This window comes from Betta splendens, chromosome 8, assembly GCF_900634795.4.
Source record: "Betta splendens chromosome 8, fBetSpl5.4, whole genome shotgun sequence".
NCBI lineage: Eukaryota > Metazoa > Chordata > Actinopteri > Anabantiformes > Osphronemidae > Betta > Betta splendens.
This window is the reverse complement of record NC_040888.2, coordinates 5,019,514-5,046,263: the sequence shown is the minus strand read 5'-3', so window position 1 is coordinate 5,046,263 and position 26,750 is coordinate 5,019,514. Positions and strand designations below refer to the sequence as shown.

The 26,750-nt window shown below is 40.8% G+C and overlaps 3 protein-coding genes across 8 annotated transcripts; 1 reads left to right on the top strand and 2 right to left on the bottom strand.

Moving 5' to 3' along the window:
- Positions 1-14: 14 nt before the first annotated feature.
- LOC114860896 (centriolar coiled-coil protein of 110 kDa-like) lies at positions 15-2,498 on the bottom strand. The gene is made up of 5 exons (XM_041071911.2): positions 2,349-2,498; positions 949-1,022; positions 776-841; positions 631-688; positions 15-527 (listed from the first exon to the last, which is right to left on the bottom strand). The coding sequence occupies exons 1-5, from the start codon at positions 2,421-2,423 to the stop codon at positions 483-485; spliced, it is 318 nt and encodes a 105-aa protein (XP_040927845.2). The 5' UTR covers positions 2,424-2,498; the 3' UTR covers positions 15-482.
- Positions 1,144-22,220, top strand: LOC114860022 (nuclear GTPase SLIP-GC-like). Of its 6 annotated transcripts, none has more exons than XR_008695409.1 (25): positions 1,144-1,620; positions 3,316-3,365; positions 3,803-3,890; positions 6,464-6,603; positions 7,165-7,246; positions 7,371-7,483; positions 8,046-8,090; positions 8,666-8,699; positions 10,126-10,206; positions 10,505-10,598; positions 10,768-10,984; positions 11,107-11,298; positions 11,592-11,789; positions 11,918-12,093; positions 12,285-12,378; positions 12,455-12,557; positions 12,694-12,815; positions 16,051-16,224; positions 16,313-16,467; positions 16,827-16,938; positions 17,169-17,277; positions 17,366-17,499; positions 17,875-17,956; positions 18,223-18,933; positions 21,897-22,220. XR_008695409.1 is itself a non-coding variant. In XM_055510990.1 (25 exons), exons 5-24 carry the CDS (start codon positions 7,180-7,182, stop codon positions 18,124-18,126), a joined length of 2,379 nt encoding a protein of 792 aa, XP_055366965.1. In that variant the 5' UTR covers positions 1,144-1,620; positions 3,316-3,365; positions 3,803-3,890; positions 6,464-6,603; positions 7,165-7,179; the 3' UTR covers positions 18,127-18,130; positions 18,223-21,866. The 6 variants fall into 6 exon arrangements, 5 of the variants coding, with proteins under 5 accessions (XP_055366965.1, XP_055366963.1, XP_055366962.1 ...); XM_055510990.1 differs by lacking the exon at positions 21,897-22,220 and adding an exon at positions 18,050-18,130 and having other exon boundaries at positions 18,223-21,866; XM_055510988.1 differs by lacking the exon at positions 21,897-22,220 and adding an exon at positions 6,703-6,779 and having other exon boundaries at positions 18,223-21,866.
- Positions 22,221-22,364: 144 nt separating this feature from the next.
- LOC114860895 (centriolar coiled-coil protein of 110 kDa-like) lies at positions 22,365-24,473 on the bottom strand. The gene is made up of 9 exons (XM_029159800.3): positions 24,387-24,473; positions 24,136-24,267; positions 23,939-24,055; positions 23,752-23,853; positions 23,555-23,671; positions 23,398-23,471; positions 23,225-23,290; positions 23,080-23,139; positions 22,365-22,976 (listed from the first exon to the last, which is right to left on the bottom strand). The coding sequence occupies exons 1-9, from the start codon at positions 24,471-24,473 to the stop codon at positions 22,901-22,903; spliced, it is 831 nt and encodes a 276-aa protein (XP_029015633.1). The 3' UTR covers positions 22,365-22,900.
- Positions 24,474-26,750: the final 2,277 nt, after the last annotated feature.

Genomic DNA, 26,750 nt, shown 5'->3' with positions numbered 1-26,750 from the left:
AGTGTGTAAACAAATACAATATACTTTTTTATTCCACAATATTTTTAGTAAGACACTCAAGTTTCTAAACTGAAGAACTGTAAACATAGCAACATTAAATAAATAAAACATGAACTAAAAGCCCTTGAACAAAATATAAAATTAAAGCACTGGGTGTTTATGAACAGGTTAAAATGTTACAGACACTTTGTTTTTAGGCACAGAAATAGTTTGAACTTCAGCTCTGATCTGTTTCTGTCTTCCTTTTACAAACAATGTAATGTCTTTCATCTACTAATCTGTTATGATATTGCAGAAATCTACAGCCATTCACATACTGGCAATGTGGTAGTTTATACAATCACTTGATGAAGGACAATCACACTCTTAGCAGCGATTATTGGAGTTTAACTGAAGCAAACTTTGTATTAACAGACCAAAGGTTCCACAGATCAGGGGATGTAGAGACGTGTTAACCGAGAGAATGCTGCTTCTTCAGGTTGTCAGAGCGCTTCACTCTCTCCTCTGGCGTCTTTCTGTACCAGCTCCTGTAAATAAAGCATGATGTCATCACTGTAACTACTGCTAATGTGGACCAAGTCCACCAAACTGGAAAGTTGTTCTCATCAGTGGAATGAAACAATAAATCACCCTTGCCGGTTCAGCTGTGCTTGAACTGGAGAATTTTGGCCTTGACTGGGCTTCAGGACTGTAAAGAAAAGAAAATATATATAATATAGAGCCACAACATAAAACATGGGCCAAAGTAAAGGATAAACCCTACGGCGTTTGGCACCTGTTGGTGGTGGGGCTCTTTGGCTTCTGCTGCATCTTCCTAGCCTGAGCTGGAGATTCACTGACCCTGTAATGTAAGTAATACAATATGAATTAGTAACAAACAGAATCACTGCTAACCACTGATCATCAACATTAGCATCCACACCAGATCCCATATGAGGTTTGTCCTACTTCTTTTTCAGGTCCAGAGATCTCTGTGTAGCCGCAGACAGAACCGCTATCTCCTTGGGGCTCTTGGTTTTCTCCTGTAGGTGTCACGATCTGGGTTTTTGTTTCTTGTTTTATTGTGAAGGACTCTGGTTTCACTTATGTTTTGGTTTCCTGTTTTAGCGCAGTAGTTTCGGTTTTGTTTTGGTAGTACTTCATCTGGTTAGCTCCCGTTTCACGTCCCGGTCTCATTACACACACCTGTCTGTCATTAGTAATCACCTGTGTATTTAAACCACCACCAGTCACCATAGTCTTTGCCAGATCGTTGATTCCATGACCTCACGTTCCAGCAGTTATTGTTCAGCTTATCCTGTTGCCGACCCAGCTCCGTATCTCTGACCATCGCTTCTCGTCTGATCCTGACCGGTATTATAAATCCCTGACTCTGTTGCTCAACTCTGCCTGTTTCTGGACCGATCTAAGCCCGCCGATTCTAACTCTGAGAGCTGAGCCTTTTTGATATTGACCTGTGTATGACCCGGACTGTTTTGTGACTTTGATTCTGGAATAAACCCCCATTTTTCACCATCTACATCGTGTCCTGGCGCTGTGCATTTGGGTCCTTTCTCTGCCGTTCCGTGACAGAACGATCTGGCCAGACTTGGACCCAGCCAGTGCCCAGCCTTCACCCAGGTCAGTTACCGTTGTTTTTTTTTCTTTTTTCTCTCTGTTCTGCTCCGTATACGAATTGCTCACCGGAGCAATGGATTTTGTTTGCCCGAGTTTGCCGGGGATATCCGCAGAGATCTCCAGTGCTTAGCCAGGAAATATGCGGAAGCACCCAGCCTCAAGGTCCGGCTCTCCGTAGTGAAGTTGGCCATCGAGATACTGGAGGACGAGTTCTGGTGGCGTGAGTACCCCGGAGTGCAGGCGTTTTTTAAAGGACTCCGGCTAATGCGGAGGGACTTCACACGCGCTCTGCGCGCATCTTCTGGCCGCGTTTCCGTCGCCGCTCCTGCCGCCGCTCCGGTGGTTCACGTCTCCGTTCCTGCCGCTGCTCCGACGGCTCCAGCCCAAGTTCCAGATGCCGCAGCCTCGGTTCACCACGCGGACCCAGTTACAGAGATCCGGCCCGCGCCGCTCCCAGCGCCTCAATCGACGGACAGTCACAGGCGCTCCGGACGACGTCGGCGAGGGCGCGGTTCCAGAACCCCGGGTCCCGAGACCTCGGTAGTGGTGACCGAGCAGCTCTCTTCCCCGGCAGAGGACTCCCTTGGTTCCCCTACTGACTGTGTTCCTGTGATAGCAGGTATCCCCGACAGCGTTGCCCAGCGGATCCACCTCCAGTGGAACACGATTCAGTGTTTTGCTTTTCTAAGAACTAATAAAATGTGGTTCATTAATGGCTGATATCAGGTTACCATGTCTCGTAACTTCCTTTCTGCACGGAGCTCCCGGTCCTGCTGCAGTAAAGACAGTCGGTCCCTCAGAGGCATTTCAAAGAAGATGTCATGGACGTCGTAAAGGGCAGCGCGAAGCTGAGGGACAAAATATACACAAATGAAGAGTACGGAGGCACTGTCGCCTCACAGCAAGAAGGTTCTGGGTTCGATTCCCGGAGGCGGCCCTGGTTCCTGCCGCCGATCTCCTGGTGCCTTTCTGTGTGGAGTTTGCACGTTCTCCCCGTGTTTGCGTGGGTTCTCTCCGGGTTCTCCGGGTTCTCCGGCTTCCTCCCACAGCCCAAAGACGTGCATTAGGTTGATTGGCTTCTCTCCATTGCCCGTAGGTGTGAGTGAATGGTTGTCTGTCTATGTGTTGCCCTGCGATGGACCCTGCCTCTCGCCCGTAGCCAGCTGGGATAGGCTCCAGCACCCCGTGACCCCGCACTAGGGAAAATGGAATGGATGGATGAAGAGAGTCGAACCCCTGGATTTCAGTCTATAAACTACAGTACGTTAATACCTGGGCTCCAACTCTCTCCTGTTCTAAGTAGCTATATTTCTTCTGCGATGCTTCAATCTGGAACGAGTGGATAAATTCCTGCGTGTCCTAAGGAATCACATAGAAACATTCTGACTAATTGTGCACCTTTCATAGTGTATAAGTGTGAGCTCACCCCAACAGTCTGCCATATTTATGCACCTAAACTAGGTTTTGCAGTTGCTTTTCTTGGATATTTAACTGAAAATCACTGAAGAAACCCTGCTGTGATTCTGTGTACAAATCAATGCAATGCTCAGTGAAGAACTGAAGAGAAAGACTCACCTGTCTTGCCCGTCTGTGCATCAGTAGCTTTGAATGGGATGATCTCATCCTCCCATTCTTTACAGATAATTTACTTCTGCATTTGTCTGGTTCTTTAATAAATATGTTGATTTTACATTACAGTTGGTTTAATGCCACTCCTTGTTGTGCAGGATTGTGTCGATGAACAGCAGGTACGTGTGCATTTGATTTTAAAACAAATAACTTATTATCACAAAATATAGACGGCTGTCCATTAGTTTTCTGAATACATGAATTATGTCTTTCCAGGTAAAACATGATCGAATTTTAAGTTTGGTTAAACTATATATAGTATATATACAGTACAGTGTATAGTGAGGATGCACTATTGTCTATAAAATAAATTACTTGTTGGGCAAGAATTTTACATGACTACTTTTCTACAACCACAAGGATGAAGGTGTAATTAAAACTGTTAACATCTCACTGTGAAAGTCTTTACTTTAAAATAGATTAATTGAAAATTCATAAATAAAAACCATGTGGGTGTACACAAACAAACTGAACAGGTATGTGAGTTTTCCAGTGTGGGTGTCAGAGTGTGTTGATGTCTATGGTTGATTGACTCCACTCCTTTATCTGATTGCAGTGGCTACAGTCAACAAATTACTTTATTTCTAGGAAGACATAAAAAAATGACAAAAGGTCAGGAGGATTAACTTCAACATACAGTACATGTAAGTATACAGTAAGAAAACAAGGTGCGTGGCCAAATCCTATAAACTTTTAGCTTTTTATTAAACATGTGATGGATGGTATAAAGTACCAGAATCTACTTAAAGAAGGTCAACTGGGTGCAGATGATCTCACACTGACATGGAATTGTGACCACGTACCCATTTTTGATTCATATGCTTCCTCAGTTTGGCCCATTTAGTTTGCTATTGATGAGCTTCTTCACTCTCAAAGAAAGCACAAGGTCATAGTGATGTGATAGACTCCACAATGGCCGCTGTGGAGAAATTCAGTTGATGTTGCTTGTTAGAAAGAAATGTCCTTATCATCTTGGTTCACCTCTATGACATCAAACCTGATACACTGAAAACACCTGAAAATATATCAAAGTTTAAGTTTTAAATCAAGCATAAATGTATGTATGTGGATGGTTGTCTTGTTCCACTACAAAAACACATGAGAGCTACTGTAATAGAGCAGAGGAGGAACAGCAACATCAGTGCAGAGTGAGAGCTCTGGCCCATCAATGGAATAAAACAACAAGAGCCTGATTTACACAATGACAAGTTGAAGGAGGAAAACTTCTCAACAATACATTTGAAGCCATTACCTGTAGGTGAATTTGTGTAAAGAAAACAAATGGTAATCAAATGTAAAGTGTATGTAAACACAAAGTGTGCTCTTACTTTCATTTTCATGTTGCTGAGTGTTTTATTCTTTTTAACTTTACTTTTTAACTTTAAGTTAATTTAATTTAATTTTAATTACTGATATACTATTACAGTATTATTAACTTAGTGACAGTGTACTGTACAAATCAATACAAAACTCTATTTTCAGTAAATCTGTTTCTGTCAGGTTTTTTCATTTAATTTTGCTGAACTTTCTTGTTGGGCTGAAAGTGAAGTCAACCATTGTTGAGGTACCAGAGTGTACATGCTTTATTGTATTTAAAACACAGGAATATTTATAATTGTATCTACAGTAGACAGCAGAGGAGGAACAGCAACATCAGTGCAGAGTGAGAGCTCTGGCCCATCAATGGAATAAAACAACAAGAGCCTGATTTACACAATGACAAGTTGAAGGAGGAAAACTTCTCAACAATACATTTGAAGCCATTACCTGTAGGTGAATTTGTGTAAAGAAAACAAATGGTAATCAAATGTAAAGTGTATGTAAACACAAAGTGTGCTCTTACTTTCATTTTCATGTTGCTGAGTGTTTTATTCTTTTTAACTTTACTTTTTAACTTTAAGTTAATTTAATTTAATTTTAATTACTGATATACTATTACAGTATTATTAACTTAGTGACAGTGTACTGTACAAATCAATACAAAACTCTATTTTCAGTAAATCTGTTTCTGTCAGGTTTTTTCATTTAATTTTGCTGAACTTTCTTGTTGGGCTGAAAGTGAAGTCAACCATTGTTGAGGTACCAGAGTGTACATGCTTTATTGTATTTAAAACACAGGAATATTTATAATTGTATCTACAGTAGACCTGAGGTTACTGGTGGTTCTATAACTACTCCCAAGCAACAGTGGTTAATTTAAGATGAGCCTCAGCTATAGGAGCTTCAGAACTACACAGGGACAGTACACTGTCTGTGTACTTCTCTTCTTGCAAGAATAAAGACAACAGAAAGACAACTTTGAGTGACTTTTGTCTTCATCACTTTCCCAATAATTTGTATAAATTAACTTTCAAATGGACCAGTTCTGGTGGAAGCATTTGATAGATTAATTGGTGGAAACACAATTTGCATTACAGTTTTTAAAAAGGACTGTAGTGTGTGTGTATCCAGTTGTTTGTACCAGATCATTGATCATTGTGGTTCACCCATGATGCACAGGAAAAAACAGAATAATGTAAATTAACTCACTTTGTGTAATCAAATTAAATGGAAATCAAATGTAAATTTTATGTAGTTTGGGCTTAGCTGTTTCTAAGCATTACTGACAAAACATGTTTGTATCTTTTGGTCCATAAACACAATTACTCGCCGCACTGAAATCCAGGCATCAACTCACCTTTATTTAAAAAAGACTTAGGACACGGTGACCAGCTTAATGGTTGTGCAGCAACATTATTGCACAACAAGTGAGTTGTATGAAGCCACAAGTTTTTGCACAATGCATGTTTAAATAAATATACAGTAGATTTATGTAGTAAAACAAATTATGAAATATATATTGTATTTGGCCAAGTTGCAGCTTGGTCCCAAAGGCTTTGACGTGTGAATACAGTTTGCTTATCACTGCATTCTGTCCCTGAAGGCTCGTGTTCAGTGCATTCAGGTGCTGTGTTATGTCACTAAAAACATTGGGCATCTGTTTAGAGTTGTGTTTGTTGCCTCTTGGCTGTTCAGGAGCTGTTGGAGGAGGAGCTAAACGATGTATTTAAACGGTTCCTGTCCCTCGTTCTGCAGAATAGAATATTTTTCTTTGTGACTTTGACACTTGACACAGGAGATTCGGTGGATTTGTGTCATCACATACTAATGATACAGTAAACAGTGTGTATGTAATGTGTAGTATGCTGTTATTTATCTTTTGTATTTATGCTTCTAGGTGTGTCCTCCATTTTTACTTTCTAAGGAATGAGTTTTGACTTTTAAACCGCTGCTGATTACTTGATTTTTTTAACGTCTCATCATCATCTGAGGACTCTTTGAAGACTTGCTGTTACATTGTATTCATATCATTTATTGGTAATGTAAAAATTTGTATATTGTGTATATCTCAGAAGGTTTATAAAAATGCATAAACTACATAGTTTTGTAAGATTTTTTCGCTTTGAATTCATTTAGGAGAACCTTGTTGTTGGGCTGAAAGTAGAGTTTGCTAATTTTGGCACCAGAGGATTCAGCGTTTGTGCATTGAAGAGGTAGCGTTAAACTATAAGTACATTAACGCTACTCTATTAAAGTGTATTCTTACTTCTACATTAAACACATTGTGTAGACTATAGGGCTACGATTTCTGTTACCGGTTAGTTAGGTTTATATTTGCTGGTATTATGGTGCAGTCAGTGTGTCGTCAGCATAAAGCAGCCGCCTGAGATAAAAGATCAATCGGCAGCAGGAGGAAGTTTGCGTTTCAAGTCTCCATGACAGCATTTTATAATAAGCAACAAAGAAGACTGTAACCTACAAATTGAGTGTGTGTAGCTTGGAAATACTACAGTGATACATTAGCACATGAGAAGAAAACACAAGTGTCACAGATGTCATCCACATGATTATGCTGCATATTATTTGTTGACCCTTTAGTTGCCGTCTCTGGACATGGATAACTTTGTTCGTAACAAATTGACTGAATGGGGCTTCTGCAACTTGATAGAAAGATTTGAAGGTAAAGTATTTTTGGGTAAAGATGTAAAACTGGTATTTAAGACTTTCAGCACAAATAGTAGTGAAGACAAGATTTTGGAATTATAAACAGTGCAAACACATAAACACATATGTGTTAATTGCAGATAAAGGCATCGACAAGGAAAGTCTTTTGTGTCTTGAAGATCATCACATTGATAGCCTGATTCCAAAATTAGGACAAAGGGCAAAATTCACAAAACGTCTCAAGTTGTTAAAGGTAAAGTTCTTTACTGTGAAGATTTTGTGCATAAGTACTGTCACATTGTCCTTAGTGTAGATGCATGTTATGCGCTGGGCAAACTAGAACTAGAGAGCTGGCCTGCTGAGGAAACAAACCCGGAGAGATGACCCAAATACAACAACCCACAAACAAATCTGTGGAAACTGAAATGAGTTAATTACAACACAAACAATGAAAAAGCACTGCTAATGCAGGCAAAAGGTACAGTAATTGTAACAAAAAAGCTAAATATGTAACACATACAAAACATGAGGCACACAGAAAAGCAGGAAACAGCGTAATAAATGTGCCAACAAGGAAACAATACAAACTAGGACCTTAAATACAATACAAACTAGGACATTAAATACAACAGGGGACAATAATGAAACTCATTAGTAATATGACAACACTAGACAATAGCAGGCACCACCAGGTGGACAAACGCTTAGCTGTTACAGTATGTGTAATTACAGGACAGGTATAAACAATTGTTTGATAACGGTATGTCAACATACAGTAGAGGATTCATGTTGTTCACATTTTATTTCATTTACAGGAGGACTCAAAAACAAATTGTCAAGAAGCAGAGGACGTTTCTAATGTAAGTTAATTGTACAATGCAAAAATATAGAGTTAAATAAAATATTTATCTTGCATCCTAAAATTAGGTGCCTTTGCAAATCTTACAAGCTTTCAGATCAACCAACACACTGTACATATTTGCAATTTACCGTACTGAATGTATTGTCTCCAGCACATACTGTACTTTAACTGGGTAGTCTGGTTGGAGAGTCTATTGATTGCAAGTTCAGAGTTTACCAGCGTTTACAGATAAAACAGAGATTACCAAAGTTTGGTTTCAGAGTTGTTGTCACAATAACTTGACAGTCACGAAATATAAAGACATTAGAGGCATCATTCCAACTCAAAAATTACTGCATGTTTTTATTCTGTCATTCTTAGAGCAGATAATAATCCATAATCTGTTTTCTACATGCCAAGTTTTGTCCTGAATCATGCAGATTTCTCTAAATATGCATACATAGATCTAATCGAATCAAACAGATTACAAGCCGATGCCTAGAAACCATAGAACCCTCAGCTGAGGATGGGCAGGGTGGGATGGGTTTTATAGATGTTTAATCATGTGACCAACCACAGTGTGTTTGGTTTCAGGCTGGACCATCCACCAGTGCCTCCAGTGAGAAAGGTGAGATGCAGTTGAAACCTTTTCTGTTTTTAGAGGGGAACCTGCAGAAGTGCCCTTAGAAAGTCTTCTTTTCCGTAGAAATGTTTCACCACCACCCAGTAGCTTCTTCAGGCTGAGGAAAGTTGGCTGAAGTTCAAACATTATTCCTTTAGTGAGGTTGGAACTCCCACCTAAGAAAAATGTGCTTGTTATGTGAACATAAGGATAGAGCAGGGAGTAGCCCTCAACTACTTTCCATGGATGAACCTGACACCTGTTCAGGTATGGGTGAAGATCAAACCCCAAGAGGTGCAGGCTTTAACAGACCACATAAATGCAGTAAACAACAGGTGTCACCTAAACAGGAGACCCTGGGGTTGTGGTCAGCATTACTTCTTAAACAAATGCGCTAGATACAGTATGTTGGGACATAAACATGCCTGTAATGGAAAAATTTTGCCATGTGCTGTTTCTTATCCAACACACTCGTCATGTGCTGGTTAGGTGCAATACTGAACATTCTTACACAAACAAATAATCTCTTGTGCCCTGACGTACATCAAGTCTAAACATCTGATGCTCCATTTGACTGACTAATAATTTCTGATATATGTTTGTCTTTTACACCCGGACTCTGGCTCCATCCTATCTGACTCCCCACCAGACCCAAGGCTGTTAAAGCAAATGCATCTTGTCTTGGAAGCTCGGTGTTCCTTCCTTTGAATAACAAGACATGACGATGCAGAAGTGAGAAAGCAAACATTCTCACTCACAGCGAGATAAGGTGGCGCAAACAATTCCATTGCTGCAGAGAGACATTCCACCAGAGCCAGAGAAAGGGGTTAAAAGGCAGAAGCAACTTGAGGATCGTGGGCTCTTTGCATCACACCTTCGTGGTGTGTGCACTGATCTCCCCAGCTGGTTTTTGGTTTGTTGATGTGCACGATCAACATCCATGCTTTTTATTTGCTTTCCCCATTATTTTTATTTTCTTTATTATTTCAATAAATTGCACAAAAGGACAACTCTCTCTCATCTACTTCTTTATGGAAAATTTCCACCACAATGCCTTAAATCAAATTAAACAGCAGAGTCTGGGCTTCAACACCATATAAAGATAGATAGCATGTAGCGACACCTGCGTCACATATTTGTGGCTCTACTGCTGCGATACTTAACACAAAAAACGGCTACGGCTCAAATAAAAGCTAAGATCCTAAGGAACCTAAAGATATAGGTGCAGAGCTCCTCAGACTCAGGTCCTTTAACGTCTGCAGCTCCATGCTGAGGATGTTCTATGAGTCTGTGGTGGCCTTCCTTCCTTCTCTCTCTGCAAGATTTTACAATTATATTACAATTATATCACAGCTAGTAGAGTAACTCTACTAGCTGTGATATAATAGTAATATATACAAAGTAAAAAACACATTCTGCTTTTTAAAATAAGGAAACAGAGCCTTGGACCTTGATGGTGAATTGCAGCCACCATCTAAGAGGCAAAAACCTGGCTTCATAGGATCAAACTCAGGTATTTTGTGGCCCTCCAGCATGTAATGATTTGTTTATAAATAGTTTATTTGTTTAAATACTTTTATTAGCCAAATAGAATACTTTCATAATTGACTAGTTTCAATTCAAATGTTATAACAACAGCATAGGTGTTATTCATCCTAATGTTGTTATTAATGTCAGGTATTCGTAACATTATTGCATAACCCCTTCATTGGTAACTGAACCCTGATTATAGACCAGCAGGCATACTACATTATTGACAGTGTATAGTTTTTCTTGCATATATCTTAGTTTTAAGTGTTTTTACATTACAGAAGAAATCATACTTTCTTGTGGGAAAAGCATCATGAGTCAAGTCCATGGGAGACTGCATTTGGATGAACACACAAAACTCAATGATTTCCTGAAGTTAGTGTTATATTTCTTCATTCCTGGTTGTTATAATCATTACTCAGCACAAACTAATTTTATTTTGTAGACAGGTGCTTCGTTGTTTGACAGCAAGTAAATATTTTTCAGAAGAGTTGTGTAGAACATGTTTAAGCTTCATATTACATTGTGAATTTAAATTGTACAGGAGTAAAATTCGTGGATTGGAGACTGACAAAAGGGAGCTCATCGGTGTCTTTGGCAGAAGTGGAGCTGGAAAGAGCTCTCTGATAAACGCCGTCATTGAAGAGTTTAACCTTCTGCCCTCTGGAGATTTCAAAGCATGTACCTCCGTCATGATTAAAGTGGAGGCCAACATGCTCAATTTTAAGTATGAGGCAGAGATAGAGTTCATTTTAAAAGAGGTAAAATTACATGTTTACCTTTAATAGAAGCAGCATTAAAAGTAATTTTTAAAAAAGGTTGTTTTACAGTACATTTAGTTTTTACAGATGCACCTGCAAACATGTTTGTGTTTGTATTTTAGGACTGGAAGGATGAGCTGTGGTGTTTGTATAATAATGTAGGGGACGATCACGAAATTGAAGACAAGCTAACAGCATTGTATGGAGAAGAATGGAGAAATAAACCTCCCCTTGAAAACCTCCTGGACAGCAAATATTTTAAAGAAATCCCAGAGTTTCTCATGGACAAGAAGAAATTTTTGACATCTGAATCTGTATGTCAGAATTTTGAGAATTTAACTTCATAATACGCATACATGTTGTTTATATTGAATATCAGACAATCATTATAAATTCAGAATTAGAATAAGGCTTGCACAACTCAAACATAGTTTAACAATTACAAATTGTAGTTAAATTTAAATTTCAGTAGGTATTTAGTACTGTAGGTACAGTAGGTAACTGATTTTAAGGGGTTCAGATGGTTTTAAATGTGAAAATGTTTTGAATGTTCAGGTGAACAAAATTACCTTGAACTGCCCTTTTAAAATTGCACTGTTTCTTGCAGGGTGCAGAACTGTCAGCAAAATTACTGAAATACACGATAAGTGAGTCCATTGATGAAGCAGAGAAGAGGTGGTACTGGCCCCTGGTGAAGTGTGTGACTGTCAGGGTGCCTAAAAATCCTCTTCTCCAGCACGTCACACTTGTGGACCTTCCTGGAAATGGGGACTGTAACAGGAGCAGAAACGAAATGTGGAAAGAGGTGATTTATTTTATTTTTATCGTATGATTTATATTTGCTACTTCAGGTTTATTATACGACTATTTTATTTTATCTGCATTTTTTACAGTTCTATTAGTACTGAAAATGTATTTGTTACGTCCCTTCAGTTTGTTGGAAGTTGCTCCACTGTGTGGATTGTGACTGACATTAATCGAGCAGCATCAGAGGACGACGCCTGGGAGATCCTGGAAAGTGCCTGCAGCCTCATAGGAAACGGAGGCCAGTGTCAGCAGATTCACTTCATCTGCACCAAGTCTGAATATTCTGAAAAATTTGATGAGCTGTGAGTGGTTTTAGATTTCAAATATTGATAATGTAAATGAATGGCTGAAGTAATTTTTATAGAATTGTAATAATATTTTACATAAAATCGCAAAAAAAATATTTTAAAACATAATTAACACAACAACAGATGAGCTTTTATGTCTTTTCTTCAAGCACAATAATAATAATAATAATAATAATCTGTTACAGTTCAAGAGATGCAGTTCGTGGTCACATATTTAAAAGAAACATGAAAGCCAAGGATGAAGTACAGAAAAAATTCAACACACTAAACAATGTCAAGGTAGTTTATCTAGATTTACAGCAGCTACAACATCTGGGAAAGATGTTTACATTAAAACTCACCACTTTTGTTACAGAAACATTTCAATGATGGATGTTTCAAAGTGTTCACAGTGAGCTCCAAATTGTTTCGGAAAGAAAAGCAATCTAAACCTTCTGTTCTACAGCTTGATGAAACTGGTCAGTAAAGCATAAAAAAGAGAACGTTTAGCTGAATTTATGTATTACTTCGTTTATAGTCTTTAAGATTTTAAGTAACACCTGGCCAAAGTCATTTAGGTACAGAAATATAAAAGTACGAACTTACTTTTTCCAGAAATACCCCAACTTCAGAAGTTTCTGCAAAATCTCAACGACTGTCACTCAGAAACATTAAACTTTGTTTCTGGAGCTTATGGGATTCTGTCATTGATGCAAGGAGCCCGCAGCAGAGACACGGTAGGTTCAAGTACTGACTTAGGTAGCTGCATATTAAGTGCGACAATTACCATTAGACAAATATATTGGCTGAAATAATTAAAAGGTCAATTGAATTGTTTTCTTTGTAACTACACTTGTGTTACTTGAAATGGTAGCAAGTTCTTCACTGTAAAAAACAAATATTTAAAAAACACATTGATTTTTAGACATTTTGTCGATTGCTTTCAATTATATTGTAGAATTATATTGTATTGTGGAGACTTTAACATTCGTGTAGATGTTGACAGTAACTGTCTCAGCACTGCTTTTAACTCCTTAATAGACACTATTGGTTTTACACAGCAGGTAAATGAACCCACTCATCGTTTTAAGCATACCCTCGATCTTGTCCTGACATATAGGGTTGAAATTGATAATTTAATAGTTCTTCCCCAAAACCCTCTGTTATCTGACCATTTCTTATTAACTTTTAAATTTAGCATAATTGACCTTACAATAGCTGGGAAGAAATGTTACTATAGCAGATGTTTATCTGACAGCGCTGTTGCCAGATTCAAGCAGATGATTCCATCATCTTTTGCCTCAATGTTAGCTCCGTGGTATAACTCAGAGATCCGCAGCCAAAAGCACAGGACCAGACAACTAGAAAGACAGTGGCGTTCTAACAAAATGAATGTAAATTGCATTGCATGGAAGGACAGTCTATGAAATATAAAAAAGCACTTTATGCTGCTAGAAAAACATATTCTTCCTCCCTAATTGAGGAAAATAAAAACAACCCCAAGTTTCCTTTTTAGCACTGTAGCCAGGCTGACTAAGAGTCATAGCTGTGTTGAGTCTACTATCCCCTTAAATCTCAGCAGCAATGACTTTATGAACTACTTTACTAATAAAATTATCACCATTAGAAAAAACATTCAGCAGCGACTTCTTCCAAGTGACAGAAAGCACTGTCTAGATCCATCAACTTTAAATATACTAAATCCTCTGTTTTACCTAGACAGCTTCTTCCCCATAACTCATATGGAGTTAACCTTAATAATCAACTCTTCCAAATCGTCCACTTGTCTTTTAGATCCAATCCCAACCAGATTACTCAAAGAAGTTCTATCTTTAATCAGCTCGTCCATATTAAATCAAATCAACCAATCTTTACATTTAGGCTATGTACCACAGGCTTTAAAGGTGGCTGTGGTCAAACCTCTATTGAAAAAACCAACCCTGGACCCTGGAGAACTAGCCAGCTATAGGCCCATTTCAAATTTACCCTTTATTTCCAAGATTCTTGAAAAAATCGTGGCTAAACAATTATCTTACCACCTGAGTGGGAATAACCTGTACGAAGATTTTCAGTCAGGATTTAGAAAACATCATAGCACAGAAACAGCTCTGATTAGAGTCACTAATGATTTTCTATTAGCTTCGGACAATGGTCTAGTTTCTGTCCTTGTCCTGTTAGATCTTAGTGCTGCATTTGATACAATTGATTATAACATTCTATTACAGACACTAGAACATAGAATCGGGATTAAAGGAACAGCATTGGGATGGTTTAAATCCTATTTGTTGAACAGATTCCCGTTTGTTCATGTTAATGAGAAATTCTCCACATGCACAAGGATTAGCTATGGAGTACCACAGGGTTCCGTGCTTGGTGCAATTCTGTTTAGCCTATACATGTCTCCTCTAGGTGAGATTATTAGAAAGCATTCTATTAATTTTCATTTTTTTACGCAGATGATACTCAGCGATATATGTCCTTGGAACCAAATGAAACAGATCAACTAGTCAAAATTCAGGGTTGTTTAAAAGACATCAAATCCTGGATGTCCCAAAACTTCCTTCAACTTAAAACTGAAATTCTTATTGTTGGGCCTAAAAATCTGAGAGAGACACTATTGAGTCAGATAGCCTCCCTGGATGGCATAACATTAGCTTCAGATTCTACTGTGAGGAACCTTGGTGTCATCTTTGACCAGGATCTCTCTTTTACATCATACATTAAACAAATCTCCAGAACCGCCTACTTTCATCTTAGAAATATAGCTAAAATCAGAAGCATCCTCTCTCAGAGCGATGCAGAGAAACTGATCCATGCATTTGTTACCTCTAGGCTGGACTACTGTTAACTGCTTACTCATAGGATGTCCTAACAGCTCCTTAAAAAGCCTACAGCTTATTTAAAATGCTGCAGCCAGAGTCCTGACAGGACTTAGGAAGAGAGATCACATTTCTCCTACATTAGCTTCTCTGCACTGGCTGCCTGTAAAATGTAGGATAGAATTTTAAATTCTTCTACTCACCAACAAAGTACTCAATGATAAAGCTCCTTCTTATCTTAAAGACCTCATAGTTCCTTATGCTCCCAGCAGAACGCTTCGTTCTCAGCGCGCTGGGCTACTTTCCTAGAGTCTTTAAATGTAGAACGGGAGGCAGAGCTTTTAGCTACCAAGCTCCTCTCCTCTGGAACCAGCTCCCTGTTCAGCTTTGAGAAGCTGACACACATTCACCTTTAAGATCAGGCTTAAAACCTTCCTTTTTGATAAAGCTTATAGTTAGAGATGGTTCAGGTCACTGCCAATGATTGTTAGTCACAGGAACCATCTCTTAGTTAAGCTACAATAGACATAGACTGCTGGGGGACTTAATTTATACACTGAGCTCCTCTGTTTCCTTCTACCTCTTCTGTCCAATAACCTCCCATCATTGTTCTATGTTCAACTAACCTTGTCTCTTTCTCTCCAGTAGTTGTGCTTCACTCCCACTCTCTCTCTCTCTCTCTCTCTCTCTCTCTCTCTCTCTCTCTCTCTCTCTCTCCTCCACTCTGTCCTCACCTACAGGGATCATTGGACTCAAAGTTGTGTGCCTGTGATGGGCAGCTGTGGATCAAACCATCCTGCCTGTATCCAGTCCCTGGTCCAACCATCCTGCCTGTGCTCTGTTGTTGCTTGTTGTTGTTGCTGTGCTTTTCTCTCTCTCTAGCCCCTCACCCCAACCGGTCGAGGCAGATGGCCGCCCACATCCAGCCTGGTTCTGCTGGAGGTTTCTTCCTCGTTAGAGAGGGAGTTTTTCCTCTCCACTGTTGCTGTCAAATTAAATGCTTGCTGTATGTGGGATTTGTTGGGTTTAGTTGTGTGAGGTCTTAAACATTACTTTGTAAAGTGCCTTGAGATAACTTTTTTGTGATTTGGCGCTATGTAAATAAAATTGAATTGAAATTGAAATAGAATTGAATAATTATATTTAATTACAGGCTGACAGCAAAACTGAGGTCTGCCTACGACTTGAAGAAAAGTTACAGCAGGAATTTCAGAAAATTGCAGAAACCATGAAAAAGACTTATAAGGATTTTGAAGAATGTCTGATTGACGGAGTTAGAAATTCAGAAAGTTCATGTGAAGAAACCTTGCACAGGTTTTTATATCCAGTATGTATTTAAACAACAGTTACATTTGAACAACATTTGATTAATTCAGATGTCTCAAGATCTCCTGTTTTCCTCTTTTCCTCTAAAGAGACAAAAAGGCAGTGGTTTCCATAAAACATTATCGAGTGTCGTTGAGCGCAGTGGTGTCCACAAACGAACAAAAGGAAAACCCATAAACCTCAATATGAAGTTAAGCTCAAAGCTGACTGACAGCATTGATGAGATATTCAGGAACACCTTCCCGTAAGACATTATGACAGTACTTAACAACTGAATTAACTCATAACTAATAATTAGAAACAGCAACAGCTCTCCCACTGTTGTTACCTTCCCTTTGATTGTCATTATGCCGCCCTCTTTCCTCTGCATTTCTTTTGTTGGCAGAATTTGTTTTTAAATAACTAACACCATTATTACGTTAAAAAAAAACAAATTTTGTAGTATTTCATAATCTTTCAGGAATGAAGGGGAAAAAAGCTGACTGACAGCAGTGATGAGACGTTCAGGAACACCTTTCCATAAGACATTATGACAAAACTTAACAACTGAATTAACTTAAATGTTTTTTTTTTTTAATTTAAAAGTATTTCATAATCTTTCAGGAATGAAGGAAAACCATTCAGTGAAGTCATCAACGCCTTTTCCCTGGACACAGAGAAGCTGATTGAAAAGTACAAAGCTGTTGAACTGCAAATGATATTTCTAAAGATAGAGGTAAAGTGTAAACAGTGGTAAACCTACTGATAAAAAACAAATCTATAGAGGTTTTCTTTTTTACTTAGTTACTAGTGCATTATTACATACACAGTATAGCTGCTGACACATACTGTACATACCGTATCTGTGTCAAACAGTTCAGAAATTACCAGAGAAACATATCACCTGTTGCTTTTATTTTAGAAAAGTATATAATACATAATTGGATTTGTCTAACTCTCTCATAGGAAGAAAGAATTAAGACAAGACTCACCAAAATTATTCGTGATCGAAAGAAAACAATCTACAGCAGCCTGACTGAGATGATCGAGGACACTATGCAAGATGGATATAAAAGTACTGTAACTAATGTAACTTGACCTTTATATTGATCACAAGTACTAAGTAAATCTATTTTTCATGAAACATTTTTGTTTTACTATAGAAGCAGCAAAATTTAGAGGAAAACACAAACTAAAAAGCATGAGGGAGACACTGAAGACACATTTACATGATTCAAAGAAGACCATGTTTAAGAATGCTAAACGCATTATGTTACAATACCTGCAGATGTTGATGGTTAGTCACATTTTATTATTAAAAACAAACATGTTGAGCCACACATGATTTTCATGACAACTTGGTCCATATTAACCAACCCTGGTACTAAAGCTACTTTCTCCTGCTTTTTTTTCTACCCAGCTATTTATTACCTGGATCAAGTGTGAAGTAGTCATGATATAGTATAGCACATAATTAACTGTATAGGACAGCTTAATCTGTGTTTGAGAAATACTTATACTGTAGCTTGTCGCTATAGTAACATCCCTGCAGAGTGCTTCACAAATATGCACTCATTATTATTATTATCAGTAATAATAATTATTATCACTAGTGAGACATGATGAGTGCTTCACTAGTGAGACATGATGAGTACTTTTGATTCTAAAATAGGAGGAGATCCTGGAGACACTGATGGAATCTCTGAATGAAGCAATAGAGTTGTCACTCAAGACAGATGATCACATTATTCCAGGTAATTAAAATGCATTGAAATCAATAACTACCATCTTTGAAAAACTGACTTGTTTAAATTTCTGTAATTAGTAAGGTACTTGCTTTCCGTTAGATTTCTCAGCAGAGCTTGATCAGATGAAGAAATATTACAAGCAACTAGAGGAAAGCTCACATGAAGAATCTAACTAACTGAGTAAAACATGTTTAAACATTTACTGTAATAATCTAATGCACTGGAAAAAATATTTCACATAGTGACTATTCACAGTTTATCTCTGGTTTCAGGGTTGCTGAAAGAAGGAAGCAGCTGTAGACTGAACCTAATCAAAGTCAAACATGTGCTTATATTTCCTGGTCTCAACCACTGTAACCAAGTTATAATTTACTTCTATTTATGAGTAACATTTTACTATATTTTTTTGGGGCTATATGTTGTTTTTAGAGACGTTTTTTTTTACTTTTTCAGTTTATTATTACATTACATTGCTTTTATCTTTTTTACTTTATTTTATGAAGATAGTGTAGGTTGATGAGACCAGTGTCTTAAACATCTGTAAATCATGGGTACGGTACATTATTCACGGATTTATTGATTGAAGTGATGTTAACTTTTTCTACTTCTTTACTTTTACTACTTCCTTTTATCCATATTTTCTCATAGTAACTACCTTTATGTTTTTAAGTGTAGTTTTTAAATAGTTTTATATATTTGCTTTACCCAGCATGTTTTTCATTGTTTTCATTTTGTCAACTTTTCAGCTTTTTTTTGTAATGTCTTCTTGTTGTCACGGTGCTCTAGGTAGCGGACCCACATGCACGGCGGAGCCAAAGCTCGGTGATAATAAGGATTTATTATAACTCGTCGTCAGGCAGGCAAAGGTCGGTACACAAAGGCGGCAGTTACAGTACAGGCAGGGATTAAACAGTCGGTGGTCAGAAGGCAGGCTTAGGTCAGACTTACGGCAAGGCGGTATCACAGGTGAGGCAGGCGGCAAGGTCAGGGAAAACAGGGTTGGTCACAAAACAAGATATGAATTAATGCTGGACTGCTGGCAATAACAAAGACAATCTGGCAACTGGGCAGGGCTAGAGCTGGTGCTTAAATGCGGAGTGATGATGACTAGATGGGTAACAGGTGAGTTGATTAGAACCGGAAGTAAGGCTGGCTGAAACTAACAATGACTGAGACAGGAAGTGGTGACAAAATAAAACCGGAAATGAGTAATTGCAGTGACTAAATGACATGAGCTGTGACAGAACCCCCCCCCGTCTAGGGCGGATTCCAAGACGACCAAAACAAAACACAACCAAGCAAGATGGGTGACAGGCTAGAACAGAAAACGAGAGGATCAAAACACACAGAATGACTTGCAGGAACAGAATAAAGTCCATGAGTAATGAGTCCATGACGGGGGAAATACAAAGTCCAGATACTTCCTCAAGGAGGGTGGTGATGAGGAGAGCCACGGCCGCGCAGCCGCCAGGCCGAGACGGCACATCTTGTGCCCGAGGGCAAGGCTGGAGTCCTAGGAGGCCGGCGTCGGAACAAGACGCCTTCATTGGCCAAACACATGCGTTGGTGCTCTCCAGACCAGCGGTGCTCTAGGGGGCTGAGGAGGTGTGGCGATCGGCAACGGCGGGATGCCGGAACCAGCGACGAGGACAGACATGGATATGAGGCCGGAACCAGAGACGAAGCCGGAACCGGAGATGAGGCCGGAACCAGAGACGAAGCCGGAACCACCGACGAGACCGAGCAGGCGCCGGACCACCAGGGGCTGAGACGAGCGTGGCCGGGACCGGGCCACCAGGAGCTGAGGCAGACGCGATCTGTGCCAGATCACCAGGAACCGAGGCAGACGCGATCTGTGCCAGATCACCAGGAACCGAGGCAGACGCGATCTGTGCCAGATCACCAGGAACCGAGGCAGACGCGATCTGTGCCAGATCACCAGGAACCGAGGCAGACGCGATCTGTGCCAGATCACCAGGAACCGAGGCAGACGCGATCTGTGCCAGATCACCAGGGACTAAGGTAGACGTGGTCGGACCACCAGGAGCTGCACCTGCACACACTGACCCAAAAAACACGGGAACCAGAAACGGGCCGACCACCTCCTGCCCACCGGGGACTGGACCGCCAGGAGCTGAAGCTGGGACGACCTCCTCATCCTGGAGGCCAGCAGGAAACAAAGCTGGACCGACTCCCTCCTGGAGGCCGGCACAAACCGGAGCTGGAACGACCCCCTCCTGGAGGCCGGCAGGGACTGCAGCAGGAGCCGCGGCAGGAGCGACCCCCTCCTGGAGGTCGGCAGGGACTGCAGCGGGAGCTGCAACAGGAACGACCCCCTCCTGGAGGCCGGCAGGAACTGCAGCAGGCGCGACCCCCTCCTGGGGATCTTTGGGAACCGCAGCAGGCACTGCGACGGGTGCGACCCCCTCCTGGGGATCTCTCCGAGGCCGACAGTGGCAGGAACTAGAACGGCGTCCTCGCTGGAGCCGACAGGAACAGGAACTAGAACGGCATCCGCACAGGAGCCGACAGGAACAGGAACCACCTCAACAGGTAGGTCGACAAGGACTGAGGCCTGGTTTGGCTGGCAAGGGGTGCCCACTAGCTGGCGTAAAGCTGGAGCTTGAGCGTGACGTGGCTGAGCTGAGGCTTGAGCTTGAGCGTGACGTGGCTGAGCTGAGGCTTGGGCTTGAGCGTGACGTGGCTGAGCTGAGGCTTGGGCTTGAGCGTGACGTGGCTGAGCTGAGGCTTGAGCTTGAGCGTGATGTGGCTGAGCTGAGGCTTGGGCTTGAGCTTAAGCTTGATGTGGCTGAGCTGAGGCCAAGGCAGGACTGGGTGTGGACAGAGTCGCATATTGAGGCGTAGACTGTGACGCAGGAACCGACGCAGCTTGAGACGCAGGAACGGGTGCGGGCTTAGACGCAGGAACGGGTGCGGGCTTAGACGCAGGAACGGGTGCGGGCTTAGACGCAGGAACGGGTGCGGGCTCTGACGGTGGTTCAGTGAAACCCAGGGCCTCGCGCAGTGCAGGCTTTCGAGCGATGAGCCTGGCAGCTTCACGGAAGCGATGCTCCTTGGTAATTGGGTCGGTCGCTGCCACCGCGGAGTTCAGGTAATGGGCAAACAGGAACAGGACTGGAGGGGCACATTGAGCACGGATCCGCTGGAAGGTGCTGTCCGGGATGCCTGCGATGGAGGTGGGGATGTCGTCTGATGGAGCAAGGAGGCCCTCTGCTGGAGGAGAGGGTTGCTTGATCTCAGTGGCCGAGTCCTCTGGAGCCTGGACAGGGGGAACCGGCTTTTGTCGACGCCGTCTGGGCCGCCGACGACCCGATGTGGATTCCATCTCCTCACCCGCCGTGACTGATGCAGAAGATGGGGCCAAGGCATGAACGGGATCCAACTGGACAGCGTCTGGAGCGAGAGCGTGACCCAACTGAGCAGCAACAGGCACTTCCGCTTGAACTGCCGGAGCGGCAACAGGAACGTGAACAGGACCAGACTGAGCGGCAACAGGAACGTAAGCTTGATCTGACAAAGCGGCGACTGCATAATCCTTCGCAAACTCCTCGAAGCACCAGCGGAGGTCCTCCGCCAGACTCGAGCAGGTAAAAACCATCGCGACTGTGCGTTGTCCACGTACACAAAAAACAAAATCAACTACTGACCTTAAACAGATGCAGGACGCCGGCTGGGTCCGAGTCTGGCCAGATTGTACTGTCACGGCGCTCTAGGTAGCGGACCCACATGCACGGCGGAGCCAAAGCTCGGTGATAATAAGGATTTATTATAACTCGTCGTCAGGCAGGCAAAGGTCGGTACACAAAGGCGGCAGTTACAGTACAGGCAGGGATTAGACAGTCGGTGGTCAGAAGGCAGGCTTAGGTCAGACTTACGGCAAGGCGGTATCACAGGTGAGGCACCTAGACGTCTAGGTCTAGTCTAGGTCAGGGAAAACAAGGTCGGTCACAAAAGAAGACATGAAGACATGAATTAATGCTGGACTGCTGGCAATAACAAAGACAATCTGGCAACTGGGCAGGGCTAGAGCTGGTGCTTAAATGCGGAGTGATGATGACTAGATGGGTAACAGGTGAGTTGATTAGAACCGGAAGTAAGGCTGGCTGAAACTAACAATGACTGAGACAGGAAGTGGTGACAAAATAAAACCGGAAATGAGTAATTGCAGTGACTAAATGACATGAGCTGTGACACTTGTAACCTTCATATTAGTAGTAAAAGGGCCTAGTGTTTTACAAGATCCCAGTTAGTAAGTTGGTTCAGTTCTTGTTATGAGTAAGTGAATTATTGATTATAGAATGCTGATTTGACACCACTACGAGATTTGCAGAGAAGATTCATGCGTCTTAAAAATTGCAAACTATTCCACTGACAATGTTTAAATTTACCTATGTACCAATTCATGTTTAATATGTTTAAATAATATGTTTATGCTGTGCGCCTCTATATGAGGCTACAATAAAGTATCAGTGTGTAAACAAATACAATAGACTTTTTCAATCCACAATATTTTTAGTAAGACACTCAAGTTTCTAAACTGAAGAACTGTAAACGTAGCACCATTAAATAAATAAAACATGAACTAAAAGCCCTTGAACAAAATATAAAATTAAAGCACTGGGTGTTTATGAACAGGTTAAAATGTTACAGACACTTTGTTTTTAGGCACAGAAATAGTTTGAACTTCAGCTCTGATCTGTTTCTGTCTTCCTTTTACAAACAATGTAATGTCTTTCATCCACTAAAGTATTCATCTACTAATCTGTTATGATATTGCAAAAATCTACAGCCATTCACATACTGTGGTAGTTTATACAATCACTTGATGAAGGACAATCACACTCTTAGCAGCGATTATTGGAGTTTAACTGAAGCAAACTTTGTATTAACAGACTAAAGGTTCCACAGATCAGGGGATGTAGAGACGTGTTAACCGAGAGAATGCTGCTTCTTCAGGTTGTCAGAGCGCTTCACTCTCTCCTCTGGCGTCTTTCTGTACCAGCTCCTGTAAATAAAGCATGATGTCATCACTGTAACTACTGCTAATGTGGACCAAGTCCACCAAACTGGAAAGTTGTTCTCATCAATGGAATGAAACAATAAATCACCCTTGCCGGTTCAGCTGTGCTTGAACTGGAGAATTTTGGCCTTGACTGGGCTTCAGGACTCTAAAGAAAAGAAAAGATATATAATATAGAGCCTCAACATAAAACATGGGCCAAAGTAAAGGATAAACCCTACGGCGTTTGGCACCTGTTGGTGGTGGGGCTCTTTGGCTTCTGCTGCATCTTCCTAGCCTGAGCTGGAGATTCACTGACCCTGTAATGTAAGTAATACAATATGAATTAGTTACAAACAAAATCACTGCTAAGCACTGATCATCAACATTAGCATCCACACCAGATCCCATATGAGGTTTGTCCTACTTCTTTTTCCTGTCCAGAGATCTCTGTGTAGCCGCAGACAGAACCGCTCTCTCCTTGGGGCTCTTGGTTTTCTCCTGTAGGAACAAAACACGATTCGGTGTTTTGCTTTTCTAATAACTGATAAAATGTGGTTCATTAATGGCTGATATCAGGTTACCATGTCTCGTAACTTCCTTTCTGCACGGAGCTCCCGGTCCTGCTGCAGTAAAGACAGTCGGTCCCTCAGAGGCATTTCAAAGAAGATGTCATGGACGTCGTGAAGGGCTGCGCGAAGCTGAGGGACAAAATATACACAAATGAGACAGTCGAACCCCTGGATTTCAGTCTATAAACTACTGTACAGTACGTTAATACCTGGGCTCCAACTCTCTCCTGCAAAGACTGATCTTGTGCTGAGTAGCTGCATTTCTTCTGCGATGCTTCAATCTGGAACGAGCGGATGAATTCCTGCGTGTCCTAAAGAATCACATAGAAACAACACACCTTAGCTGGGCATTCTGACTAATTGTGCACCTTTCATAGTGTATAAGTGTGAGCTCACCCCAACAGTCTGCCGCAGCTGTTTGACCTTGTCTGTTTTGAGAAGCCTGCGAGTGAGGAAGCCGCGGACGAGGGCTCCGATTCGGGACAGCGCCCTGTGCTGTTCTGCTGTTAGAACCTGGAAATGAGAGATTGAGGAACAAATGTCCGTCTGTACGAGCACACGCAGTCACACACATTGTCCTGCTCGTCACCTACCTGACTCAGCCTTGCTCGAGGTTTGCCAGCTGCTCTAGAGGGTCCCCACAGATAGACGGGAGGCTGGACAGAGGGTGAGGACCCGCTGGTGGAGACAGGACTGCTGAACCCTGGAGGGACAGTAAGGTGGTTCTAACACATGCATACGAGCACATCATATTTCTGCACCTAAACTAGGTTTTGCTGTTGCTTTTCTTGGATATTTAACTGAAAATCACTGAAGAAACCCTGCTGTGATTCTGTGTGCTGACCAGGCGGAGGCGCTGTTGCTCCTTCTCCTGCTCAGCGAGCAGTAGAGACATCTGCAACGCGTGCTCCTCCTCCAGACGCCTTTGCATGTCCTCCAGAGCCTGTGCTCTCCTCTGGGTCTCCTCTGCTCATTGTGCAAACACACACACATGTGAAAATCACTCATATTCTTTTCAAAATGAGGTACAAATCAATGCAATGCTCAGTGAAGAACTGAAGAGAAAGACTCACCTGTCTTGCCCTTCTGTGCATCAGTAGCTTTGAATGGGAGGATCTGATCCTCTTATTCTTTACAGATAATTTGCTTCTGCATTTTTCTGGTTCTTTAATAAATATGTTGATTTTTAATCTTTATTGAATTTATAGGCATTTAAGTTACTGTATGAGATTTTTATTACTTGATTGACTAACACAATTTTCATCTCCAAATAAACTTTTGCATTCCTGGTGCAGTACTGTGTACAGTTGGTTTAATGCCCCTCCTTGTTGTGCAGGATTGTGTCAATGAACAGCAGGTACATGTGCATGTGATTTTAAAACAAATAACTTATTATCACAAAATATGGAGACGGCTGTCCATTTGTTTTCTGAATACATGAATTATGTCTTTCCAGGTAAAACATGATCGAATTTTAAGTTTGGTTAAACTATATATAGTATATGTACAGTACAGTGTATAGTGAGGATGCACTATTGTCTATAAAATAAATTACTTGTTGGGCAAGAAGTTTACATGACTGCTTTTCTACAACCACAAGGATGAAGGTGTGATTAAAACTGTTAACATCTCACTGTGAAAGTCTTTACTTTAAAATAGATTAATTGAAAATTCATAAATAAAAACCATGTGGGTGTACACAAACAAACTGAACAGGTATGTGAGTTTTCCAGTGTGGGTGTCAGAGTGTGTTGATGTCTATGGTTGATTGACTCCACTCCTTTATCTGATTGCAGTGGCTACAGTCAACAAATTACTTTATTTCTAGGAAGACATAAAAAAATGACAGAAGGTCAGGAGGATTAACTTCAACATACAGTACATGTAAGTATACAGTAAGAAAACAAGGTGCGTGGCCAAATCCTATAAACTTTTAGCTTTTTATTAAACATGTGATGGATGGTATAAAGTACCAGAATCTACTTAAAGAAGGTCAACTGGGTGCAGATGATCTCACACTGACATGGAATTGTGACCGCGTACCCATTTTTGATTCATATGCTTCCTCAGTTTGGCCCATTTAGTTTGCTATTGATGAGCTTCTTCACTCTCAAAGAAAGCACAAGGTCATAGTGATGTGATAGACTCCACAATGGCCGCTGTGGAGAAATTCAGTTGATGTTGCTTGTTAGAAAGAAATGTCCTTATCATCTTGGTTCACCTCTATGACATCAAACCTGATACACTGAAAACACCTGAAAATATATCAAAGTTTAAGTTTTAAATCGAGCATAAATGTATGTATGTGGATGGTTGTCTTGTTCCACTACAAAAACACATGAGAGCTACTGTAATAGAGCAGAGGAGGAACAGCAACATCAGTGCAGAGTGAGAGCTCTGGCCCATCAATGGAATAAAACAACAAGAGCCTGATTTACACAATGACAAGTTGAAGGAGGAAAACTTCTCAACAATACATTTGAAGCCATTACCTGTAGGTGAATTTGTGTAAAGAAAACAAATGGTAATCAAATGTAAAGTGTATGTAAACACAAAGTGTGCTCTTACTTTCATTTTCATGTTGCTGAGTGTTTTATTCTTTTTAACTTTACTTTTTAACTTTAAGTTAATTTAATTTAATTTTAATTACTGATATACTATTACAGTATTATTAACTTAGTGACAGTGTACTGTACAAATCAATACAAAACTCTATTTTCAGTAAATCTGTTTCTGTCAGGTTTTTTCATTTAATTTTGCTGAACTTTCTTGTTGGGCTGAAAGTGAAGTCAACCATTGTTGAGGTACCAGAGTGTACATGCTTTATTGTATTTAAAACACAGGAATATTTATAATTGTATCTACAGTAGACCTGAGGTTACTGGTGGTTCTATAACTACTCCCAAGCAACAGTGGTTAATTTAAGATGAGCCTCAGCTATAGGAGCTTCAGAACTACACAGGGACAGTACACTGTCTGTGTACTTCTCTTCTTGCAAGAATAAAGACAACAGAAAGACAACTTTGAGTGACTTTCGTCATCATCACTTTCCCAATAATTTGTATAAATTAACTTTCCAATGGACCAGTTCTGGTGGAAGCATTTGATAGATTCATTGGTGGAAACACAATTTGCATTACAGTTTTTAAAAAGGACTGTAGTGTGTGTGTATCCAGTTGTTTGTACCAGGTCATTGATCATTGTGGTT